At 40.2% G+C, this 23,216-nt stretch overlaps 1 protein-coding gene across 8 annotated transcripts in view; it reads right to left on the bottom strand.

Annotated features, from left to right (window-relative positions):
• The window catches only part of IGF1 (insulin like growth factor 1), a 77,359-nt gene that overhangs the window by 4,471 nt on the left and 49,672 nt on the right, over positions 1-23,216 (bottom strand). For 4 of the 8 annotated variants that reach the window (XM_040234851.1, XM_040234850.1, XM_040234852.1 and 1 more), the window contains exons 3-4: positions 15,058-15,239; positions 13,211-13,582 (exon numbers count right to left, since the gene is read on the bottom strand). In XM_040234851.1, coding sequence (XP_040090785.1) covers positions 13,421-13,582; positions 15,058-15,239 — 344 coding nt within the window. In that variant the 3' untranslated portion in view covers positions 13,211-13,420. Of the gene's footprint in view, positions 1-13,210; positions 13,583-15,057; positions 15,240-23,216 lie in introns of those variants that run through there. The other 4 variants (XM_040234856.1, XM_040234855.1, XM_040234857.1 and 1 more) reach the window with 1 other exon arrangement.

Raw genomic sequence — 23,216 nt, 5'->3', positions numbered from 1 at the left:
TCCTTGATAGGAAGGGGATCCTTTAAAATCCAGTCTTCTGGCTTGGAACATCTTTTTCTAATGAGAAAAACAATCACATTCTGGGATCATCCTCCATTGTTTTATTGCTTTTGGTTCTGTTTTAGTTTCTGGAAAAAGGAGATTAACTTTTCATTTTTTTCTTTTTCTCCTCTGGAGAGAGGCAGAGGTTTTGAAGTAGAAGATTGGGAAGTTTTGTAGCTGATTTGGAATCTACAAAATCACAGACATTCTGAGCTGTGCTCAAATCCTGGTTCTTCTATTTTCTAGCTATGTGAACTTGTGTACGTGACAATCTCCCGTATCTCAATTTCATCCATAAACTGGGATAATAATGGTTTCTACCTTTTAGGACTAAGGATTAAAAAATTAGAACATAAAATCACTTATAATAGGCCTGGAACACCATGAACACTACATAAGTATTACCGTTATTTGCTATTATTATTATTATTCAATCTTTATTGGAAAGGAAGTATTCTTGGATTAAACATTCTGGGTTCCTTGTTTTGGTGCTACCATTCACCTATCAACAACCAGTTCTGTTATCCAAGGAATACTGAGTTTTGCTTAGAATAGAAACCCTATGATAATAGGGACATGTCTCTGCTCACTGTTACAGCTCCATGTCTACAGCAGTGCCCAAAACATTTCAGGTGCTCAATAAATACTTATTGAATGAATATAATGTACCCTCTGATAATGTGCAGGATCAAGTCATTATACTTCTTCTGTAATTATTATTTTATCCTTGAACATACTTAAATACAACATTTATTTAGACAAATAAGCTGTAAAATAAAATCCAGAAGGAAATGACATTTACATGCATAAACATCAGGTGCTGCTTCTCTTGATTTTCCTTCTAGTCAGGAGGCCCTTAGAGAAGGATGTAATGGATAATTATTGGTACAGAATGAGGTTTAAGGATTCCTTTTTCCCAGGAACATTTTCCATCCAGACCAAAACCAAGGGTTCTCATCAGGAGCACTGGAATCTCCAAATCCTTCCTTCTGGCTAAGGAAATGATCACTCTCCCAATCATTGTAAGACATTTAAAGATCATTGTGAGGGACTTTGGAGATCACTCAGACCTGAGAACTGGAGAGGGTGAGAAACTGGGGCAGAGTCAACTACTAATCACTGGAAATGATACCTATTGACTCAGACCCATAGGGATTTGATCATTTTTCTTACACATATTTTCAGCTCTACCTGGAACATCAGAGTGATCAACAAGTCCTTTATAAAAGCAAGTTAGTACTTTGTACATTGATGGTGAAAATGTCTTATACCTCCTGAATAGAAGGGGGATGACATCATTGTGTAAAAATGTTTATTAAAATATCTAGCTCAGTGGCCACTGAAAAAAAATCTTTGTGGGAAGAAAATGGGCATTCATGTAGGAGAGCTTGAGATGCTCTCTGTTTACAATCCTGGCACTTTCCCCTCTAATATCATACAACTTTTACCAGGTCCACTTCACATGCACTTGTTGCTCTACAAAGCATCTGCTGTTAAGCTACCGGTAAAGTTTTTATTTCTAACCTTACACCTTATTCTGCTTCCTTAAAGGAGTTCTCTGGAAAATGGAAGAAAGACATATGCAGCTACAGAGTAGACATACTATTGTCCCAAACTCCTTGAAATATTTCTGTTCAGTTCTCAATAGACCCTGCTGATGGTATATGGCTCATCAAACCCCCATAATCACTATTATTAAGGACACTATTGCTCTATCAAACTAATAACCAAATTAATTAACAGGACTAAAAATACCCTAATTTGGGTTTTAACCTCTTTTTTGTTTACCAGGTATGACAGCTTAGAAAAAGGACTTTAAAGACTCTGAATAAAGCCCATTCTAAAGAAATACTCCAGAGTGAAACGGTTACAAGTAAAAAGAAAGCACGTGAGGTATTTAATCTCGAGGTATTTAATCTCCAGTCTTCTTCTCAAGCCAAATTAATCACAGGTTTCCAGATGAAAAAGTTCAGGTATCTTCTATACCTCTCTCTTCACATTCATGATCGCTGTAGCAAAAAGGAATGAGGTTAGTTTGGCCAACCATATAGATCTTATCCCTTTCCCCAGTTCAGAGATTCTTTCTTTTCTCTCAAAGCAGAAGTGTAAGGTGTGAAGTCTGAGTGGAGGGATCTTCTGGACTGTTTCTTCTGGGTCTGTCTCGGCGTCACAGCAAAGTCCTGGGCAGAAACTCACTTGATAAAGCTGACACCACTCCAAGTAGCATGGTTCCCATGCACGCAGGCGTATGATGGAGGCCATTCAGAACCAGCTGGGATGTCGTCTGGTTTGCATTTGGCTCTCTTCCCAGGCTCTCACATGTGACTTCTTTGTTGTAGACAATGACAGTGACAAAACAAAAGCACTCAGGGATTTAGTCTCAGTTGCATCTGTTGCTTTGCTCATTGTTTTAATTTAATGACGCGGGCCACCCTTGACAATGGGTGGCAAGTGGAGGCCTGCTAGAAGCAGCCGTCGGAGCTGGCACCCTCCTTCAGTGCACTTCTTGAAGGGGTTATGAAACTGTCCCACATTCAGCCAAGCAAAATCTTTTCACTTTAACAGTCTGTCCAAGACAAACAAACCAGCTAAAACTGTGTCTAGTATGCAACTAGACAGATTTTTGAAAGAAAAACAGTAGTGAGTAAATACTGTTTCCTATTGACACCAGAGAAGGTAAGATTATTTACAAAAAAAAAAAAAAGTTGGTCCTCAAGCTCACTGGGGTTGGCTGAGGAAACATACCCTCTGAAGGAAGGGTTAACTGACTCATGAGGGAATAGGTTTGATAGGGGTTAATTTGTGATATACATTATTATACAGTGTATGCCATACACAGATATATAGGAAGCTAGAAAATGCCATGAAGGGATCATTCACAACCCCCCATTTTCTCTTGGTGATCCTAGCTCTTAGTTTTCCAATGGAAAACTGTCCACAAACTTTTTAAGTTCCCTGAGAGCTAACGACAATGGCAAGAATAGTTATCTTGATTAAAATTTGCACACATTTTACAGTTCACACAGTAATCTCCGTGAATCCTCCCAACAACTTCAGGAGATGACGTTGTTTGCATTGATATCATTCACAGTCTAAAGCTCCTGAAGACTTAGTGACTTGCTTGAGGTCACATAGGAACAGACTGATAGACCTTGAATTAATAGACCTAGAACTAAAACCACCTATTATTTTCATAAAAGAGTAACAGCTCTACCAGTTGAACATGTGTATGTGCTGGTCACTGTCTTATAAGTGCTGATTGTAGACATTTTCTTATTTAATTCTCATAGTTCTCTCAGAGATGGGTACTAGTGTCTTACCCATTTTACCTTCATGAAATATGAATAAAAAACAATGTGCCTGATTTCTTACAGTGAAGATGTGACCATGTTTGGGATTTGTATCAGTCGCTTCTGATCCCGGAGCTCACCAGATAGATACTCGACCACGGTGCCTCCCAAAGAGGTAGACCAGTATCTGGTGTTGCAAAACCCAAGTCTCTTTCCAGTAACAGTAATTGATAATGTCATGAGGTGCCCATGATCCCAGATGGTGGCAGATGCTGGTTTAGAGGGTAAGGCAAGACTCTAAACTAGGGAAGTGGGTACCCTCCCTTATCCCAGTATGAGCTGAGCCCCATTTGTATGCTATTAATGGAGGTCTAGTAGCACAATATTCATTTAGCAAAAGCTAACCCTGGGAATATGATAAGCCCTTATTTTCCCCCCCGCCTATCTTTGTGAGACATTGCCTGAGAGGCAGAATATAAAAGGATGATAATAGCCCCTTTAAATTTTAGGGAGGAAGCAGTGATGTTTTCAATAGACTATGTTTCCATCTCCACCCACTACAAACAAGTTAAGTATTGTATGACATAAACTCTAAGAAAAGCCTGGAACCCTATAAAAAATGCTGGGAAAATACTGCCCATCATGGAATGTTAATAGTCTATTGTACTGCCTAAAGTTCTAACTCAGCATTGACTTTCTCCTAAAAAGGGCAAAATAGAAAAAAAAAAAAAAAAAGGGGGCAATGGATGATTGAAGAGATGGCCCAGATGTCAACTTGTTGAAAGGGATGTGCCCTGGCTATTTTGCTGGCTTAGCCTGGAGAAATGTGAAATATTGGATGATGATTTAAATGTCTCAATATCAACTTTGATATCTCATTATTTTGGGGGATTACAAGTCCAAATTTCAGGAGAGCGAGGTCAGTCTTTCATCTCTGGGAACCAAGTAGAGTGAGTGTCATGGGATCAACTCAGTGCTCTGGGATGTGACTTCTAAAACCGAAGGACAAGAGATGTATGCTCCTGGTAGAGTAACTGCCTCTTCAGCAAAGAGATAGGTGTAACAGTCTGGGCACAGTGTTGGTCTGCCCAGCCCCCTTTCTATTTATGTTTTTCTGAAAATGACCTCATTCTATCTTTTATGTGGTTAGAGTGGGAAAAGACATTTTTTCCAACATGAGCATCTCCTCTGACCATGCATGGTAGATGGGCCCCACAGCCCCCTCCCATAGCTCAAGAGTGTAGTGGGGACATCAGGGCAGACCCAATTTCGGGGAAACCCAAGACTTCTTTATTGGCCATCTTTGGCTCAAGGACTCCTCAGCGGCTTTGCTGACTTTTCTTTAGACGGTACAGCCATCTAGGATGCTTCTCTCCAGTCATCTCTCCTCCTCGCTTTCACTGAGGTCAGACTTTCACTTGCATTCTGCTGGCTTGCTCAGGCTTCCCTGATTCTCTCCTATTGTTTTTCACATGGGTATTTCCCCTCATCAAACCCTTGCTCCTTTAACCCAGCATCATATATATTTCTCAGAGAACCTGGATTTGTATACCTAGCTTGGATCCCAGCTTCCAACACAGAATTGTGTGACCTTTGACAATTGTTACGTTGTCTTCTCCTTCTCAGTCTCCTGTTCTGTAAAATGAAGGAGGGGAGTAAGAACACCCACCTCATAATGTTGTTATGATTACATGTGATTACCCTTACACATCTACCTACCGTAGTTGTGTGCAAGAGAGCCAGCTGTTTCAAGGGCCCTTGGTTTAGCTCTCGTTTGTGAACTTGATGGCAACAGCTGTCTGTTCTGGCTTCTGTGCTGTCAGAATCCACTCTGGGTCTGCTTTTGTTAGAGCACTGATGTGTTGTGGAATAAATTAGCTAAGTGTTTGCTTTCCCACTAAAAAGTAAACTCCTTGAGGGCAGGTAGCATCGCCCCTTCACCTCTATGTCCTCCTTGGATGTGTGAGCAAAGTGGCGAACCAGGAAATGCTTGTTAAATTGATTTGCATTTCCTGCAGGAGTGGTGGAATAGAGTTCAGGTTAACAGCAAGCCTTACAGGGCTTCCTACTTCTTGCTGAGCACAGAGCCCCTGTCCTGTCTTGGAACTTACAGCTGGCAGATTGCAGTACAGTAAATATCAATGAAGAGATGGAGACGAGAGAGCACAGTGCATAGTTCACACGTGAGTGAGTGAGTGAAGTCGCTCAGTCGTGTCCGACTCTTTGTGACCCCATGGACTGTAGTCTACCACGCTCCTCCCTCCATGGGGTTTTCCAGGCAGTAGTACTGGAGTGGATTGCCAGTTCCTTCTCCAGGGGATCTTCTCGACCCAGGGGTCGAACTCGGGTCTCCAGCATTGTAGACAGATGCTTTACCGTCTGAGCCACCAGGGAAGTTCACATGCTGGAGTCCATCTTGAGTTTGGATTCTGGTCTGACCACTTGTTGGGACAAGACCTTGGCAAGACATTTAGCCCCCTTAGTCCAGGTTTTCTAATCGTACAGTGGAGGAGGGGGCATAATTATAACATTTACCCTTCAGGCTAATGGTGAAGATTAAGGAGGTGATTTGTGACAGCCTTTACTTCAGGGCATGTGCCTAATAAATAACAGCTATTATTATTGCCTTTTTAGAAATAGTTCCTGTTGGGAAAGCACACCCCATACTTGAATACTGCCCTTTCTCTGATTGGGGGGTAATAGTTACTTACTGGGTGCCCTTGACTGATGCACTAGCAGATACATAACGCTTGTTTCTAGTGACAGGTATATCCCTAGGAACCCCCCAGTTTAGGGAATGTGTTTATCCTATAATTATTCACAGATTATCCTGTCTTGGCAATTCCTTACTTTTCAAAGGATACCACCTGACTCTGTTTGAAGTATTTTTGTCTGTGATGTAACAAATCACTACCAAAATGGTTTAAAAGCCTGAAAAAAGAAAAAGGAAAGGGAAAAAAAAGCTGAAGGGTATTTGCCCTTGCTGGCAAGAGTTATTTATGTTGCCTTTAATAGTCTTGAAGGATGTTGTAAAATACTCCAGGGCTGCTTAGGCTGTTGATTTTATGGGCAGCCTGTTTTGTTAGCTGTTTGTGTTACATTTTTAAATTAAAACAAACAAACAAACAACAACAACTACACTTTAAGCACACTATCTTTCCCAGAGGGAGTTGATTTTGGAATTCCTGAAAGGTTCAACCATTGTGGTATTTAAAAAAGTGAAACACCAGATTCTAGCAGTTTCACTGACATGTGCTAAAGATTCAGCATATTTTTACCTAAAAACTGGATTTGATTATTTTTTTCTCTTTAGCCTCCAAAATAGCACTGTTTCATCTGACATAAAACATACGTTGGAGTCCTTAAACTCATGTATGCAGTAATTTATATTCTAATATTCTGGAGAGATGTGAGGCTCAAGGTTGTTACCTTTTGGTATCATTTCAATGCAATAGTGATGAGTTCAGAGATTAGTCGGAAAGGGTGTTACCCTCTTTCACTCATGCTTTGTGTGTGTGACAAATCTGGGCAGAACATTCAAATACTGTGTTCTGAATTTTCTTCCTCTGAATTGAGAGAAATTTTGCAAGTTTGGAAGGCTTTTCTGAACTTTTAGGATGAACAAAATATCACTACAAGTTAAAGTGATTTGCATCTGTTGGAGGTTGACATGAGTCTTCAGCATATAAAAGTAAACATGTATGGTGCCAGCCAGTGCTTTTCCAAGACAGAAAATGGTGCAAGAACAATTCATGTGTTTATACAGTTTAAAAAAAATCAGAATTGTGCCCAAAGTAGTTTTACTTCCATCCTAGTGTTCTTTGAAGAAGGAAACAAGTATCATTATTGACAGAGACAAACCAGAGCATCCAATAGTGGCCTTGGTCAATCAATACTGACAAAATAATCCTATGTATTTATTGATTCCTTTTATATTTTTCATTTTTCTCTAGTCCTCCAATGCCTCATGAATGATTCAAGTTTGCCACACTCAGACTGTGACATAAATATTACATATTCTCAAGTCTACAATAGGATTCCTTATCTAACCCTCAACCTTCCATGGTCTTACTCCTAATCATTTAGAATTTTTGTCTTGCCATAATTGTCATCTACAGCTGTGAAAATACCACATCATATTTTCATGGATGGCAGAGCTGGCTGGTCTTTGATTACATGACCTCTTGGAGCTGGCCAGACAGAAAGCTCCATGTGAATGTTTATGTATTTTACAGAAATTCTGGCATGTGAATCCTACTGTGTACGCGCGCGCACACATACACACACACACACACACACACACACACACACACACAAGTAAAGAGAAAATAATCTTCTTTCTCCCAAAACTATTTGCTGTAGTTAACTACAGATTGTAAGTTACCACCAAGGATATTTGGAATTAAAGTTGGATGGACCTTTAGCATTCTTATTTCTATCAATCCTCCACTTTTTCAAGACTTAGTTTTCTGACCAAATGGATCTTAAAACTATAATCTCATCAGTGAATAAAATAGATGGGAATGTTTGGAAATGTTTTCTAGCTCTTATTACTGATGGAGCAGTAGCCCACTGAGCTATGACTGAGTTCCTAGTGTGGTGAGAAGTTTCTTTGCTGCTCTCTATTAGTACCAGCCATGAGCTCATATACCCATTGTCCCACATCTCTCATAACTTCCTTGCTGTTCTCAATTTCCATTTCTCTCTACTTGAGTTTAAATGTAAGTCTATATTTCTAAACGATCTCTTTTTGTTGCAAGACAAAAACAGGGTAGCCCTAAGGGTATTACAATGTTAGTCGCTCAGTTGTGTCTGACTCTTTGTGACCTCATGGACTGTAGCCCACCAGCTGTTCTGTCCATGGGATTCTCCAGGCAAGAATACTGGAGTGGGTTGTCATGCCCTCCTCCAGGGGATCTTCCTGACCCAGATATCGAACCCAGGTTTCCCGTATTGCAGGCAGATTCTTTACCATCTGAGCCCCTAGGGAAGCCCCCCTTAAGGGGGTTAAAGCAGTCCCATTAAAGAAGGAGTCCTAAATAGATGAGTATCAGGGAATGGTACTCAGATTTCAGTTAGAGCTCTGAGGATGGAAAAACTGATTTTGACCTTGCAGATCTGGAAATTTAATGGCCACTGAAAAACTTTTCCTAACCTTGCCTGGTCCTTCTTTAAAAATGGACTTATCTTGCCTAGGCCAATACATATTGTCACAGATTTTCAAAGGATTCAGAAGCTGGGCTTTTAATCACTGGAGAATTCTATAGTAGATATTTAAAAACTCGTAAAGGCACTCTGCTTCTTTTAAAACAATTTATCTTTATTTTTAATAATTATTTTCTATTGGAGTATAGTTGCTTTATAATGTTGTGTTAGTTTCTACTGTACAGCCAATTGAATCAGCTATATGTATGCACATATCCCCTCTCTTTTAGATTTCCGTCCCATTTAGGTCACCACAGATCACTGTGAATGATTTATGTTTTCATTGTCAGCAAAGGCTTCCACTTTACCTCTAGACTATCAGTTTTGTCCTGGATTAAAAGTCAGCTCTCTGTTGTCTAATAAACATTGCTCAAAGCCCTATTCCCTTCATACAGGCAAGCAAAGAGAACAGACTTCATCTTCCTCCATGGTGTCTAAGTGGACTTGAGAAATGGCAAGCCTTGTTGGGAAAACATTGTTTCCTGTCGGTGAGTGGTGGGAGGGAGAGGGTCAGGAGTTGGAGGGGAGAGGGAGGAGGGGCTCTCCTGGAGCTGCTTTCTCTGCCCCCTTTTCCACCCTTACATCCTAACAGCACGCACATGAGAAGCTGTATGAGGTTTTGTTTGTTTTCAAGAGATGTTTGAAAGAAGATCAAATGCTTGTGAGAGGCACTGAATCGGCAGCCCTAGAAACCGAAATGTCCCGGAAGCTGTGTGAGCCCGGAAATATCCCACATTTTTATTTATTTTGGCAATTTTACTTTAAACTAGTAAGGGCTGGAGTTCATGCTACAATTAAATTTTCCTCAGGCACTGTGAAATGAAAACACATATTACATTTGATTTTAACTGGTTGAGAAAAATGGTGGTTTTCTGAAAGTTCTTTTCTACAACCTCAAAATAAAAGTTAACAGTTCCTCATACAGGACAGTCGAGCTTCCACTGAAGTTGGAATAATTCATAGAACTGGGGTTCTCTGGGTTGGAAGGGGTCTTAGGTCACTGAATTCTCTTTCTCTTATGTGCTTGAAAGACACTACCACATTACTGGAAAGTGTTGGTAAGCTTAAGCTTGAAGTTTTTGGTGACAGGGGACTCACTTCCACTTGATGAGACCTGTTTCTTTTTCAGATGGCTCTAATTTTAAAAACTAAGAAAAATAATATCAACTAAACTTTAATAGTGCTTACTATGTGCCAGGTACCATTTTAAACACTATAATTTATATTTGTACATACACACACAATCTCAATAAAGCCTCACAACTCTTATGAGGTCGATTCAATTATTACTCCCATTTGGCAGATGAGGAATCTGAGGTACAGGTAAATTACATTATTTTCCCAAGAACATAGAGCTATTAAGTGAGATAGCCAGGGTCTGAAACCAGGCAGTCTGAGTCTAGATTCTGTACTCTTAACCACTATGTTTTATTGCCTCTCTTATCTTTATCATTCTCCTTCATGCCTTGTACAGAGGTTTACATATCGTGGGTACTCAGTAAAAATATTTTTCAACAATTTAAGGATCATGAATCCTTACATATTCCCGATAGTTTTACACACAATCATCAATTTGCCCTAAAAGAAACAGTTGAGACAGAGGGCTTTTAAATTATAATGAATACTCTGCCTACTTCAAGAAAGCATTGAGGGGATAAATAGGGAACGTAACATTCACTAAAAAGTACTCAGGTGGTTTCCACCTTTAGCAATAAATCCTTGAATGAATTCAATGTTGGCTTGAGTATAGGAAATTCCAAACACGCAAAACTTGTGCAAGCACAGCTCCTCTGCCTTCCCTCTTTTACTCTGCTCTTGCATCACCGTCTTAGGCAAGGACAAGAGGAATTATTTCATCTCAGCAGTGCTTCCCTGGTGGCTCAGACAGTAAAGAATCCACCTGCAATGCAAGAACCCTAGGTTTCTTCCCTGGGTTGGGAAGATCCCTTGGAGAAGGGAATGGCCACCCACTTCAGTATTCTTGCCTGGAGAATTCCATGGACAGAGGAGCCTGGTGGGCAACAGTCCACGGGTTTGCTAAGAGTCAGACATGACTGCTCATCTAACACATACACAGTGCTACTTAACTTTTATGGTCTATTTCCCTACCACTCTTCCCCTCCCTATCTCACTCATTTGACCATCCATCCTTTCATTCATCATTATATGCCCTGTATCACTAGTGCTTCTTCTAATAGTAGAAGAGATGAAAGACAGCAATAGATTCTTTCTGTTTACTTAGTTTATATTATTTAGAAATCACATGTAGGCATTCAAGATGACTGCTTTAGAGTTAATATAACCCATTGCAAGAAGAAAGAAAGAAAGTGAAGTCGCTCAGTTGTGTCCAACTCTTTGCAGCCCCACGGACTGTAGCCCATCAGACTCCCCCATCCATGGAATTTTCCAGGCAAGAGTACTGGAGTGGGTTGCCATTTCCTTGTCCAGGGGATCTTCCTGACCCAGGGATCAAACCCAGTCTCCCGCAATGCAGGCAGATGTTTTACTGTCTGAGCCACCAGGGAAGCAGGGTTTTAACTAATAGTCTAATGGTGAAGCATTCTTTAGCTGGAAAGTTCTATGCTTTCTTTTCCTTTTAAAGTCTTTGCCTTTTTTCTTGAATGAAGTTCATTATTGGGTATAACTGTCATTTATCCCTATGTTATAATGGCATTGATCCAATCATCAATGAAAAAGGGAAAGGATAATCCTCTAAGAAATCCCACAGGACACTGACTGTTACTTTTCTGCCAAACTGTGGTCCCTTGAAAAGCCATCTCAGTTTGCAGGTTACTCTCAGGTGGTAGAAACAGTAGGTGTTGGCTTATGCTTGAGGCTTATGCCTGAGGCTGGTTCCAAACCATAGATGTATTAACAGGAGAACTGGGAGTCTCCTGAAGAAGGTGGCTGGCCAGATGGGCTCAGGCTCCAGCCTGGCTTTTATCTTTTCTGATAAGCCAGGACCCACTTTGCAACCACAACAGCAATGTTTTGGCTCCCATACGATACTGTGACAAGCTCGTGATCATATTTTTTCCTCCTGGCTTGAGACTTGGGCATATCTATATATCATATATCCTGGGTTTTCAGTGAACCATGGAAAAAGGATGACCCTGAAGTAGAAAGCATGGCTGGGGCATGAAGGACAAGTAGAAAGGATGTTCCTTTATACCATGACATCTTCAAAGTGGGCTATCTGGATGAAATGCTTCACTCTTTGGCTTATCATCTTCTTACCCTGTGTCATCATTTGCTTAGCTGAGCACTTCTCTCTTGCATCCTCCCTTAGCTCTTATAATTCACAATTTGAATGATCTTGAGACTTTTTGCTTTATTATCTATGAAGATACTAACCCTACTGCTTAAATCAAGGAAATTGAAGGAAGAAAAACTTTAAGACTCAAATTCTGTGATTCTACCTGGCGTTTCTTTACCCTCAAGAAAATTGAGTGCTTTTGTTCTCATTCACTCCCATCTTTTCCTTTTGGAATTCTTTCTTAGTCCATGTTGATTTTGTGCTGTTCTCTGCTGGCCAGAAAGAGGGTGTGGTTTAGAAACCAAGCCATTGTCAGCCATTTCAGCCATCCTTCAGCCATTTCTAGATCTCAGTATCCTTATATTTAAAATGAAGGGACTGAAGCAAATGATTTGAGTCCTTTTGCAGCCCTAACATAACATGGCCCTGGTATTTCACGGAACATAAACTCATAGGATTTCAAGTCTAAATACCTAGGGGGAGGGGGGAGGGGGAAGGGGTGCATGTGTGAGAGAGATAAGTTTATAGGTGATGGAATCATAGGGCAGTAGTCAGACATCAGGAGTCTTTGGTTTGGGGCTGACTTGTGTCCCCCCACCCCGCCCCAAATTCACAAGTTGAAGTCCTAACGCCTAGTACCTCAGAATGTTACTGTATTTGGAGATGGGGTCTTTACACAGATAACTTAAGTGAAAATAAGATCATGATGATCATATTTTAATCCAGTATAACTAGTGTCCTTAAAAGAAGAGGAAATCTGGGCACAGAGATTTGTACAGAGGGAAGATGATGTGAAAACACAGGGAAAAGAAGGCCAATTCCAAGTGGAGGAAAGAGACCTGAAACAGATCCTTTGCTCACAGCTCCCAGAAGGAACTGATCCTGCCAATACTCCGACTTTGGACTTCCCGCCTCCGGGAATGTGTGAAAATGAATTTCTGTTGTGTAAGCCACCTAGTCTGTGGTGTGGTACTTTATTCTGGCAGCCCTAGCACATTAATACATCTTTTATATCTGATTCCAAAGTGCACACACAAAAAGTTCAGTGACCTCCTTTCATAGGTAAGCTCTCAGGCTCACGGGCCTTTAGGCAAATACTGGGTGCCCTTTGGCCCGAGCTTGACTAAGAAATGCAGCCTCCAATCACCCTGTAGGGAAGGAAATCTGGGAATGTCTATGACACAATTCAGTCTTGCTGAAAATTTGGGGCTAATATTTAACTCTGGACATTTGTTGACATGGAAATTCTTGTAAAATTCACACAAAAAATTAAAATGCATATAAACACCTTGATTTTTATTTTAATTCTTATTTTTCCGTGGGGAACGGAATATTGCTTTATTTCCCTCTTTTGTAATTTTTGTTCATGTTTTCATTCTTGCCACTGTCTTTGGATTTTCTCAGGCATTATATGTTACTTTTCCATTTCTCCATGTTTATCAGCCACTTCCTACAACAGGTTTCTTCTCCTCCTTCTGTCCCATGCGTTCTCTAGCTCCAGCTGGCCTACTTTTCTTCATTTCCTTTATAGCATCTCCCACTTTTCTCTCTGGCTGTCTGCTTCTCTCTCATCCTCCTCACCTCTGTCTTAGTCTTTCTTTCCTCCGTGTTCCTTTCTTGCCTGTGTTCAGTTTCTAGCTCCAGTCTCTCTCCTCTGCTCTTTCATCTTCCCTTTCGTCTGCTGACTTGCTTCCGTCCCCTCCTTCTGTTCCCCTCCTGGGTGTTTCTTTGGCCCACCTTTCCTTCTCCTCTGAGACTTCATTTTCTTGTTGGTAGATGGGAGCTGATACTGTAAACATCACAAAAATAATTGCATTGAGAACAGGTGGTACCCTTGGTGTCCCAGAAGACCAGAGCCCTTGAATGCCTTGGCTCCATAGATGCAGAAGACAGCACTGGTGCTGGAGAGGTGTCTGGACCTCAGTCACTATCAAACCTGCCATTCCAGAACTTAGGGACTCATCTCCGACACTACCCACCCCTTCCCAAAGTAGAAATTGAAAGGCTTGGGGTCACCTGGAAAGAGAAAGATTTAACCTGCCTCTGCTCACCTTGAGTACACTTCCCAGTCACATTCACCTAAAAGGTATGTGGGCCTTGCTCCATGACACATCGACTGGCTCCTGTGTTCTCTCTGAATCAGACTGTGCCCAGTCTCTTTCCATCACTCAGGGTGGCTCCCTGGGGTCACATCTCTGCTAAGGCCCCTGTTCCAGCCTCAGCTGCAGATGAGGACCAGGAAGCAGCCAAGGTGTCATTATGAGCTTCTTGATCTCTTATCATGTGCCCTCTGCACAATGCTAGTTTTGGCTCCAAAGATTAAAACCACTTGTTGGTTTTTTTTCAAGAGAGTGCACAGGGAAATCTGAGAGCATTTAACTTTCCTTATTCATTCTTCCTCATTTTCTTCACCTTCTCTTTAGTTCTCATTCTTTCTACTTAGTGACGAAAATGTAATCACTTACATACATTTGTTCACCCATTTATTCACTCACTCAACAAAGGTTTACCAAGTGATCATGTGCATCAGATCAGATGATTTACATATTTTTGATGGCATAGACAGTACCTCTAAGGCTTGTTTAAAGTCTCGCTCTTAGTAGAGACACCTGCAGGTTTTGATCATTAGAATTTTCTTGCTGTTCTTAGAGCCAAACTGAAATTTCTATTTTATTCTTTGTGTTTGCCACTAAATGTGAATTTCTGTTAGTTCCAATTTTAGAGTGTTATTTTTCTTTGCATGTTTACAGAATATCAGGACTTGAAAGGTCACATGCTTTGTTCATACAGTTATGACAGAACTTAACACTTGTCTGACAGTTACTTTGTCCAGTGTGGAAAGCATTGCAGGCACATTAATGACCTGATGAGGTAAACGGTACTGCTATCCCATCTTTACCGATAGTTTCATCAGCAAAGGCTTGGAAGGCTGCATTACTTGGCCACAGGCTCTCAGCTGGTGATTGGCGAAGCTAGGATGCCAGTTTTGTCTGATGCCAAAGCCCAGGTTTAGTCATTCTTCTCCACCATCTTCTGGTGATCAGATGGGCCACAGCAGTGGAAGGGAAAATTTATAATGTGGAATGACAGAAAAGATGAACCTCTCAGGGGAGAATGGAGCTCTTTTGACCCTATGAGCCAGAAGTCTATGATGGGATGAATTACTATTCGGATGCTGCTGCTGCTAAGTTGCTACAGGCTTAGCCGCGTAACTCAGATCTCGCGAAGATGGCTGACCCTCACCGCCACCCCTGGTGGGCTTACCTTCTGAGCCTTGGGCATGTCGGTGTGGCGCTGGGCACGGACTGAGCGGGCCGACTTGGCGGGCTTGAGAGGCGCACAGTACATCTCCAGCCTCCTCAGATCACAGCTCCGGAAGCAGCACTCATCCACGATTCCTGTCTGGGGCGCCCTCCGACTGCTCGAGCCATACCCCGTGGGCTTGTCTGTTCAGATCAGAGAGAGGCCTAGTTTTAGAGTGGGATAATACGCTGTGTTCACTGCTACACCCAGCCCCTGAAAACTCCTCTCCCCACACCATGTCAACCCACACCTTCATAAGTTCGTCTTCTTTTGAAGCTCCTCCAACAACTCTTGACCCTCCCAAATTTTTCCAGAATCCAGTATGTCTCCAGCAGTCAGTGCCACTCTCATTGGCAATAGCTCATTCATCATTCATTTATTTGTATTAATTGTCCTCAAATTCTTAGCCACCTGTAGTCGAGGATCTTGTCTATGCCCAATCCTCACCTCTCCTTATATATTGGCTTAATTGAGAGGCTGCTAGGAAAATTAATTAAAAGATCATGTTTTCCATTTTCTTAATCTTTTTAGCAAGTCTGCATGGTTTTTGTGCATAGGATGGCTCCAGTGTTTGTTCTTTGTCTTATCTGCTTCCATTATAACATCAGACTGAAAATCAAAGAGGTTTTAAATCTGGGAAGGTCTCATCACTTAACTGATGTGGAAACCTAGACTCAGAGTTGGGAATGACATAAACAAATGACAAGTCATTTAAGTTTCCTGGGCCTCAGTTTACCCATTTGTAAAGGAGAGTTAATATGTTCTTTCTAATGATCGCTTAAGGATTACATGCCATACTGCCTTAAAAGTACTAAGTGCATGACTTGACACCTACTGGATCCTAAATATATGTTAGCTTGCTTTGAGCATCACTTGCTAGGATCATATAGGGTCTATGAAGAGACAGCATTGCTACTGACCACATCTAGAAGCTTTGGAACTTGAACTGATAACAATACCAGTGTGATAGAACTTCTATCACCTTAGAGGGATCAGAACCATTAGCTCTGTTTTCTTATAGAGTAATCACTAGACTAAGAATGAACTAAATGTCCATCTTTCATTTGATTCTGATTGCCCAGAGGGAACACCATGAATCAAATTTCTTTTGATATTTGCAAATCAATTAGGCCTCTTTACTTGGCAAGTAGGTTTTAGTTTGATTCTATTTTGTTTTGTTTTGACGGACACACTTTCCCTGGCTCTAGAATTAAAAAGAGGGCAAAAGAAGTTATATGAAACTAAATTAAAAAGGTACTTGAATTCTTTGTAAACTTTTTGTCATAGTAGGACTTTTGTTACACCAAATCTTACTTATACATCAGTATACAAAATAGACAAAAGTGAAACTGCCATGGCTTATGCAAGAAAGCCATGGAGCTTGACTTTCTCTGCCTCCCTTTCCTCCCTTGGGAGGTGGAGGGCCTCAGTCTTCTTCACTGATGTCCAGGCTTCATGGAAGAAAATTTGTGAACCATTGACCCAGAAGGATCCAATTAGTCAATGTGATGTATGTTCAATCTCAATTTCTGACACAGAAGACAGCATTATATTTTAAACAGAAATTCTTACATTCATGTAATAATGATGCTGTACTTCAGGATGGAGTTTTGAGAGTCAGAATCCCTATATATATTTTGAACTCCCTAGTTGAAGGAGATCAGAGCCATGGTCATGGCCTGCTACCAAACTAGTTTGGCCGCCTTGCAGCCCGAGGGGCCAGCCATTCACTGAATCTTCTAAGAATCCAAATGTGTTCCTGATGCTTGGCACTGGAACGTGAGGATGCCTCCTCCCTTTAAGGCAGGTTTATTGTCATTCTTAGGGCAACTGGGGATAGAACTCAGCGAGGGTTCAATTGTGGTCTCTCTGGGTGGGGTGTGCTGCTTTTGCTCAGGGCAAACCCTGTGGGCCCTCATGGTTGAGGGATTTGGAAGGGACGGGGCAGCTGTGCCCAGCTGGAACTTCAATGGTGCTTTCACTTGCCATCGGAGGATTGCCCAGTGCAGAAGACTCTCTGCCTCTGCTCGCCAGCCGGGGCAAAGCTGGGTTCATATGGTCCCTTGAGCAATGTAAACAATGCTTTTTTGCTGTTGTTGTTTTTTGTTTGTTTGTTTATATAATATTTTCCTGGAACTATAAATTAAAGACACAAATGGGCTTACATGGCTCTTTGTGACCCACAAAGGACTTCTACATACTTTTAGCTCAGTGGCCATTTCAAGAGGCTGAAGGGGTCAGCCAGTGGAGAGTAGCTGATACACTTTGGTTTTCTCTTGGGGTGGGAGAGAGGGCAAGGTGACTCAGCCTACTTTGAGGTAACTGTCCTCATCATCCACCACAGGTAACAATTGCTTTTTGCTGAAACAATACATTTCTTAATGGGATATAACTGAGATTCACTTGTTGAATTTGGAATGATAATTTGAGGTTTAGAGGTAAAGTGGCAGGAGTGGTTTCAGAAACCTTCAAACTTGGCTAACTTAGAAACGACTAATTTCAAAATTCATCCTTATGGATTGAAGATGGGGAAGGATAACCTCTGTGATCCGAGGACCTACTTAGCACCTCTGTTTTAAGCATCCCTTCTGTTTTCCTCCTGACACTCCATAGGTTCTGGAGTTCTTTGTGTGCCACTGGAGGAAGACTCTAACCTTCATCTGAGAATAACATTAAACATTGTGTATATTGCATATTCCCTTCTTTGTGACTGTTGACAGGCATGAAACTCACCACAGGTCTATTTCCTCTTGTGAGATAGAAGGTAATCATCAGCACAGCAAAAAATAATAGCACACACCAGCCTTCTGGTTTGTCACCTCTTAGATGAGCTCAGAGTTCGACATGGCTCAGTCTATGAAATAGCTGTGCTTTTTAGTCCATAGATCAGTGAATTTAGGAACAGAGAAATGTAGGACTCTTCTGTAATGCTCTAAAAAGAAAGTTTACCTTATGTCTATATCTGTTTTTTAATATTTTGTTGAAATATTACAGACTTGGATTTTGACATAAATGTAACTACCAGTTATCTCTAGCCACCACAATCCTAGAAAGATGCTTTGTCTACTCATAATGTCTACCATGGACTAATTGTACTTCATTGAAAATATATGAATATAACAAGTGTTTACCTTGCCTTTTAAAGTTTAATTGGTCCTTTGAAGTATCTTATAGACTTGATTTCTGGTTCTACATCAAGATATTTAATAACAACAACAGAAAAATTTCTCACCAGCTGAGAGGCCAGAGTTAGAGGGTCAAAGTTTTTCTCTTTACCTTCAGATGCCTCATATTTCTTATTTTTCCAGAACCAAAATAAAGATATTTGTTGCTATGGGCTAGAACTGGGAGCCTGATGCAATGTGGTTTACCAGGAAAGCAGTAAAATAATTTGCAACAGTATCAATTTTGAGAAAAACAGAGATTTCTAATGATCTCAAATTGCACCTATTGTCATTATGGGCAATTTTTAAATGAGATGGAATGAACAGTTTTAAAGGTATCCTTACCTTTAAAAACTCTTCATTAAGCACTTGTTATCAATAATTGTGCTCCAGTGGGCAGAATTGTGGAGAAGGCAATGGCAGCCCACTCCAGTACTCTTGCCTGGAAACTCCCATGGACGGAGGAGCCTGGTAGGCTGCAGTCCATGGGGTCGCTGAGAGTTGGACACAACTCAGTGACTTCACTTTCACTTTCCACTTTCATGCATTGGAAAAGGAAATGGCAACCCACTCCAGTGTTCTTGCCTGGAGAATCCCAGGGACAGGGGAGCCTGGTTAGGCTGCCGTCTATGGGGTCACACAGAATCAGATACGACTGAAGCGACTTAGCAGCAGCAGCAGCAGGGCAGAATTGTTAGGTGAACAATGTTGAATTGATATAAGGAAAAAATGTTTAACAATTTGAACTCAAAAGTGTTAAAAAATGGGACTGACTTCTTTTAAAGTTAATGAATGTCCCATTGCTGGAATCAGTTATGTAAAGGGTGTATGAACACCTGTTAGAGATCCTAGGAGCATATTCCTGTATTGAACAGCGTCTGACTGCTATGGTCCTTTCTATCCAAACATTCGGCAATATGTAAAGAAATGGAGAAAACTCATCAAGGCCAACTAAATGTTCAGTATGATTGGAAGCCACTTACATTGTCTTCAAGAAAGAGGTCCAAATATTTTCTAAGTTAGAAGGTTAAAATTTGTTTTCTATTTGTCACTTGAGTTCCTGAAGATGCTCAAACTATTTTTCTGTACTCAATACTATAACAAAAGACAGGTGACTGGGATAATGAATATTTTCTACAACTATGTATACTCCCAGAGTTCTGTTATGCCAACATTATGAAAGGTCCATATACTTCCTCAACTGTTAGAGTGAACAAGTATGTATAGAATTTCACAGAATTTTCCTTGATGATGAAGTATTGACTTTGGAAATCTATATATTTATGTATTTATTTTTCAGTAGATTTGCTTCAGAGCACGCAGACCAAAGGCTGCCTAGCAGACAAGTTGGCTACCACCTAACTAGGCCTGAATCCTCCATAAGCTGACACAAAGTACCATCATAGCATTCTACTCTATCTTGAAAGTTGGCCAACAGACAGAATTCCAATGATTAAACAGCTGGCTCCTATAATTATAGCACTTCCTTTTAAATAATGCATGGTCAGTGGAGTAATTCAATAATCTTCAGGGCAAACTTGCTAGTTATAAGGGTTTGGGGCAGAATTGCGGCATCATCAAAACCATCCCAATTAGCTGAGTGTCACATTTTGTCATGGATGCAAGATGCTTCCTTCCATCTCTGAAGGAGAAGGGGTAATACTGAGATTAAACTGGGGTCATCACTTCTAGAACAAAGAACTCTGGTCATTCATCATTGGTTAAAAAAAAAAAAAAAACAGTACTGCCTTTATTGATGCTACATAAACTGGTGTTTCTTATAGCTTTCTGAGAATGTAGTTGGGACATCGTACTCAACTTTAATTTCTTTTAAAACTTCCCCTCTTGGTTATTGAGAAAGCTTTCCTTTAATTATTTTAACTATGTCATTAGAAAGAAGAGACATTGATTTGAAAAATCAGTATTTAAATAATGAAAAAAGCAAACATTTTCCGAATAGGGAAATATTCAATTCTGAAGACATACATTTGTTTGGGTTCCAAGGACTAAAACTGTTCTCTAGAAACTGCTAAAAGAAGAGAGTTGAAAAGTTGATTGTATTTTGAAAACAGGAAAAAAGTAAGACAGTTCACACACAGAGTGAAGCAAATCAGAAAATCAAATGTTGTATATTAATGCATATAGGTAGAATCTGAAAAAAATTGACATAGATGATCTTAGTTACAAGGCAGAAATAGAGACACAGACATAAAGGACAAACCTATGTATACCAAGGGAGAAAGTGGGGGTGGGATGAATTAGGAAATTGGAATTAAGATATATACATGATCGATACTATGTATAAAACAGATAACTAATGAGAACCTACTATATAGCACAGAGAACTCTACTCAGTGCTCTGTAATGACCTAAATGGAAAGAAAATCAAAAAAAGAGTGGATTTATGTATAACATATAGCTGATTCACTTTGCTGTACAGCAGAAACTAACACAACATTGTATAGTAACTATACTCCAAAAATTTTTTTAAAGAAAGAAGTAAGATGGCTCAAGTTGTAATTTCAGGGCTATTTCTAGAAAATTAACCTTTATGTGTCTGGTAGAAAACACACATGGATTATTAACTAATATAAAACAAATTTGCATTTAACTTTGATCACACAATCAAACACCACAGTTAATACGTGTAGAAGTCAGACAGTTAGGTTTCCTACGCCAACTATCTATCCAAAACCTCTAGATGTTTTTAAAACTTAGAAAATTCTAAATTTACACAATTTAGGATAACACAGAATGATTAGTTTCTTAGGCAACAATGCTCCATGGAACCACCTTATCTAATAAAAATTCATCCAGTTGACATAATTCTGTGTGGGGTGCTAGTAGGAAAGTTGGGTAAAATGTGAGTAATCTTAAATTTATCTCCAAGTTAGCATTTTAACTGCTATTTGCATGTGTGGAAACGTGAGATTCACTTCTCAGTCTTTCCTGTTTTATGGCTTTATGTGGGAAAACAACTCCTTTCATGAATTCCTAACATAAGGAAAATTGTGATAGGGCCATTACCTAGATCCCAACTGAAATACATTGAATGGTCAGTATTTCCTGAGTTCATAGGATTTGCATTTAAATTAAAGCCTTTTGATGAGTCAATATTTGCCTTTTAAAATTCCACAGAAATTACACTTGAATTGAAACAAATATTGAGATATATGTGGCCATGTACTTAATAAAGGTATGGAAAGATGCCTTCACTGCTGTTAAGATTATACACATCATAATGCATTTAGAATAGCAAGAGTCTATACACACACATACTCAAACATATATTGGGGAATTAAGTACCTGTCAGTATCAAGACTATTGTCAAAATATTTTAAAATTAGGATTGTTTTTGAAGAAAATTTTCAAAACATATACCTATTGCCTGCCTCATATGTTGCTTGTGGACTCTGCACATTTCTGCCTTTTCTGTAGGTCTTTCCAAGTAGGTCTGGCCTTTGGCATTTATAAAAGTGAACACTGAGAAAATGTCCTCTTTTCTATGAACAGCATGTCATAAACTTTTCTTGAAAGCCTATCAAATTTCATCATTGATTTCACTTTGGCCTGTGTTAATTTTTAATTGCCAGTTTGCTGGTCCCACTACTTCTCAATTGGACGAGGTCATCTTTTCTAGGAACTGTGACCCTATTCGACCTGCCACCACCCCCACAACTCAGCAACTCATTCCCAGCTACTAAATCCCCATAACCCCAAAGACCAAAGTCTTCCTATTACCCAATCAAGTCAATGTTTGTGTATCTCTGGGCAGGAAAGGAATGAAGCAGAGCTTGGTGAGGCTGCTCCTTTTTCCAAATCTGCTTTTCTTTTGGAAGCCACAACTCAAGGGCAGGTGTGAAACTAGTGCTGTTCAGTCTGCCTGTGTCCCACAGGCCAGGGAGCTAAAGCGTAAGGCCTACAGGCAAGAAAACTAGAGATTCAAAGAAGAAACATTACTGTTTTAGGGCTCTTTGGAGAAATGGGCCGACAGAGTGGGAAGCAACGTGATGTATTACTTTAGCCTGAGACAATGCCCTGGAGGGCGAGCGTCTTGCCAGGTCAGCAGAATTTACTAGTTTAGGTTTGATTCCAGGGCTTGGAGGAGACAGATGTAGCCAGCAAAATTATACTTTGGCAAGAGAAATGCTATGCTGGACAGAAATGTTGTCCTAGGGGAATGGTTTGGTTTATCAATGTCTAAGGTAGAAGATAATCAAATGCCAGGAGGTCATTTATAAGTTTGAATTATTTCAGTTGGGCCTGCTATATAAATTAGCTACCATTTTCCAGTTACATAGTTTTCATTATTTAGGACATACTGCAGGATTTGAGTATGATCTGCCCGTGACATCTGTCATACCAACGAAGGAGGCAACATGTGGCTAAAAGCACAGGTTTTGGAGTCAGACAAATCTGGAATCTGCCACTTATTCATCATTCACCTTGGGCAAGGCACCAAATATTCTAAGACTTAGATCCTCTTGTGTAAAAAAGACTGTTGTGAAGGTTAAATGAGAATGTATGTAATCTACAATGTCTAGGTAGACCGTTGTGAAGGCTAAATGAGAATGTATGTAAAATGTTTTGTACAATGTCTGGTATGCAATAAACTCCATTAGTTCCTTTTTTTTTTTTTTTAATGAGGAACTGAGCCAGAGCAATTGTTTTTTTAATTTGGGTTTATTTATTTATGGCCACACGACACAGCATGTGAAATCAGGGATTGAACTTGCATGCCTTGCCCTGGAAATGCAGAATCTTAACCACTGGACCACCAGGGAATTCTCATAAATGTTAGCTGTTATAATTACTGTTGTTATGGAGTTGAGTTAGTCAACAGGGCTAGCTGGGAAGGTACACACCTCCTTTCTTCCTCTTAAAAATGTGTCTTTCCAAAGTTTTGTTAAGAGATGGCTTTTCTAGATAAAACAGGACTATTCTCTATTAAAGTGA

The sequence above is a fragment of the Oryx dammah genome, unplaced genomic scaffold (genome assembly GCF_014754425.2).
Source record: "Oryx dammah isolate SB20612 unplaced genomic scaffold, SCBI_Odam_1.1 HiC_scaffold_29, whole genome shotgun sequence".
Taxonomy (NCBI): domain Eukaryota; kingdom Metazoa; phylum Chordata; class Mammalia; order Artiodactyla; family Bovidae; genus Oryx; species Oryx dammah.
This window is presented reverse-complemented; position numbering and strand designations above follow the sequence as displayed.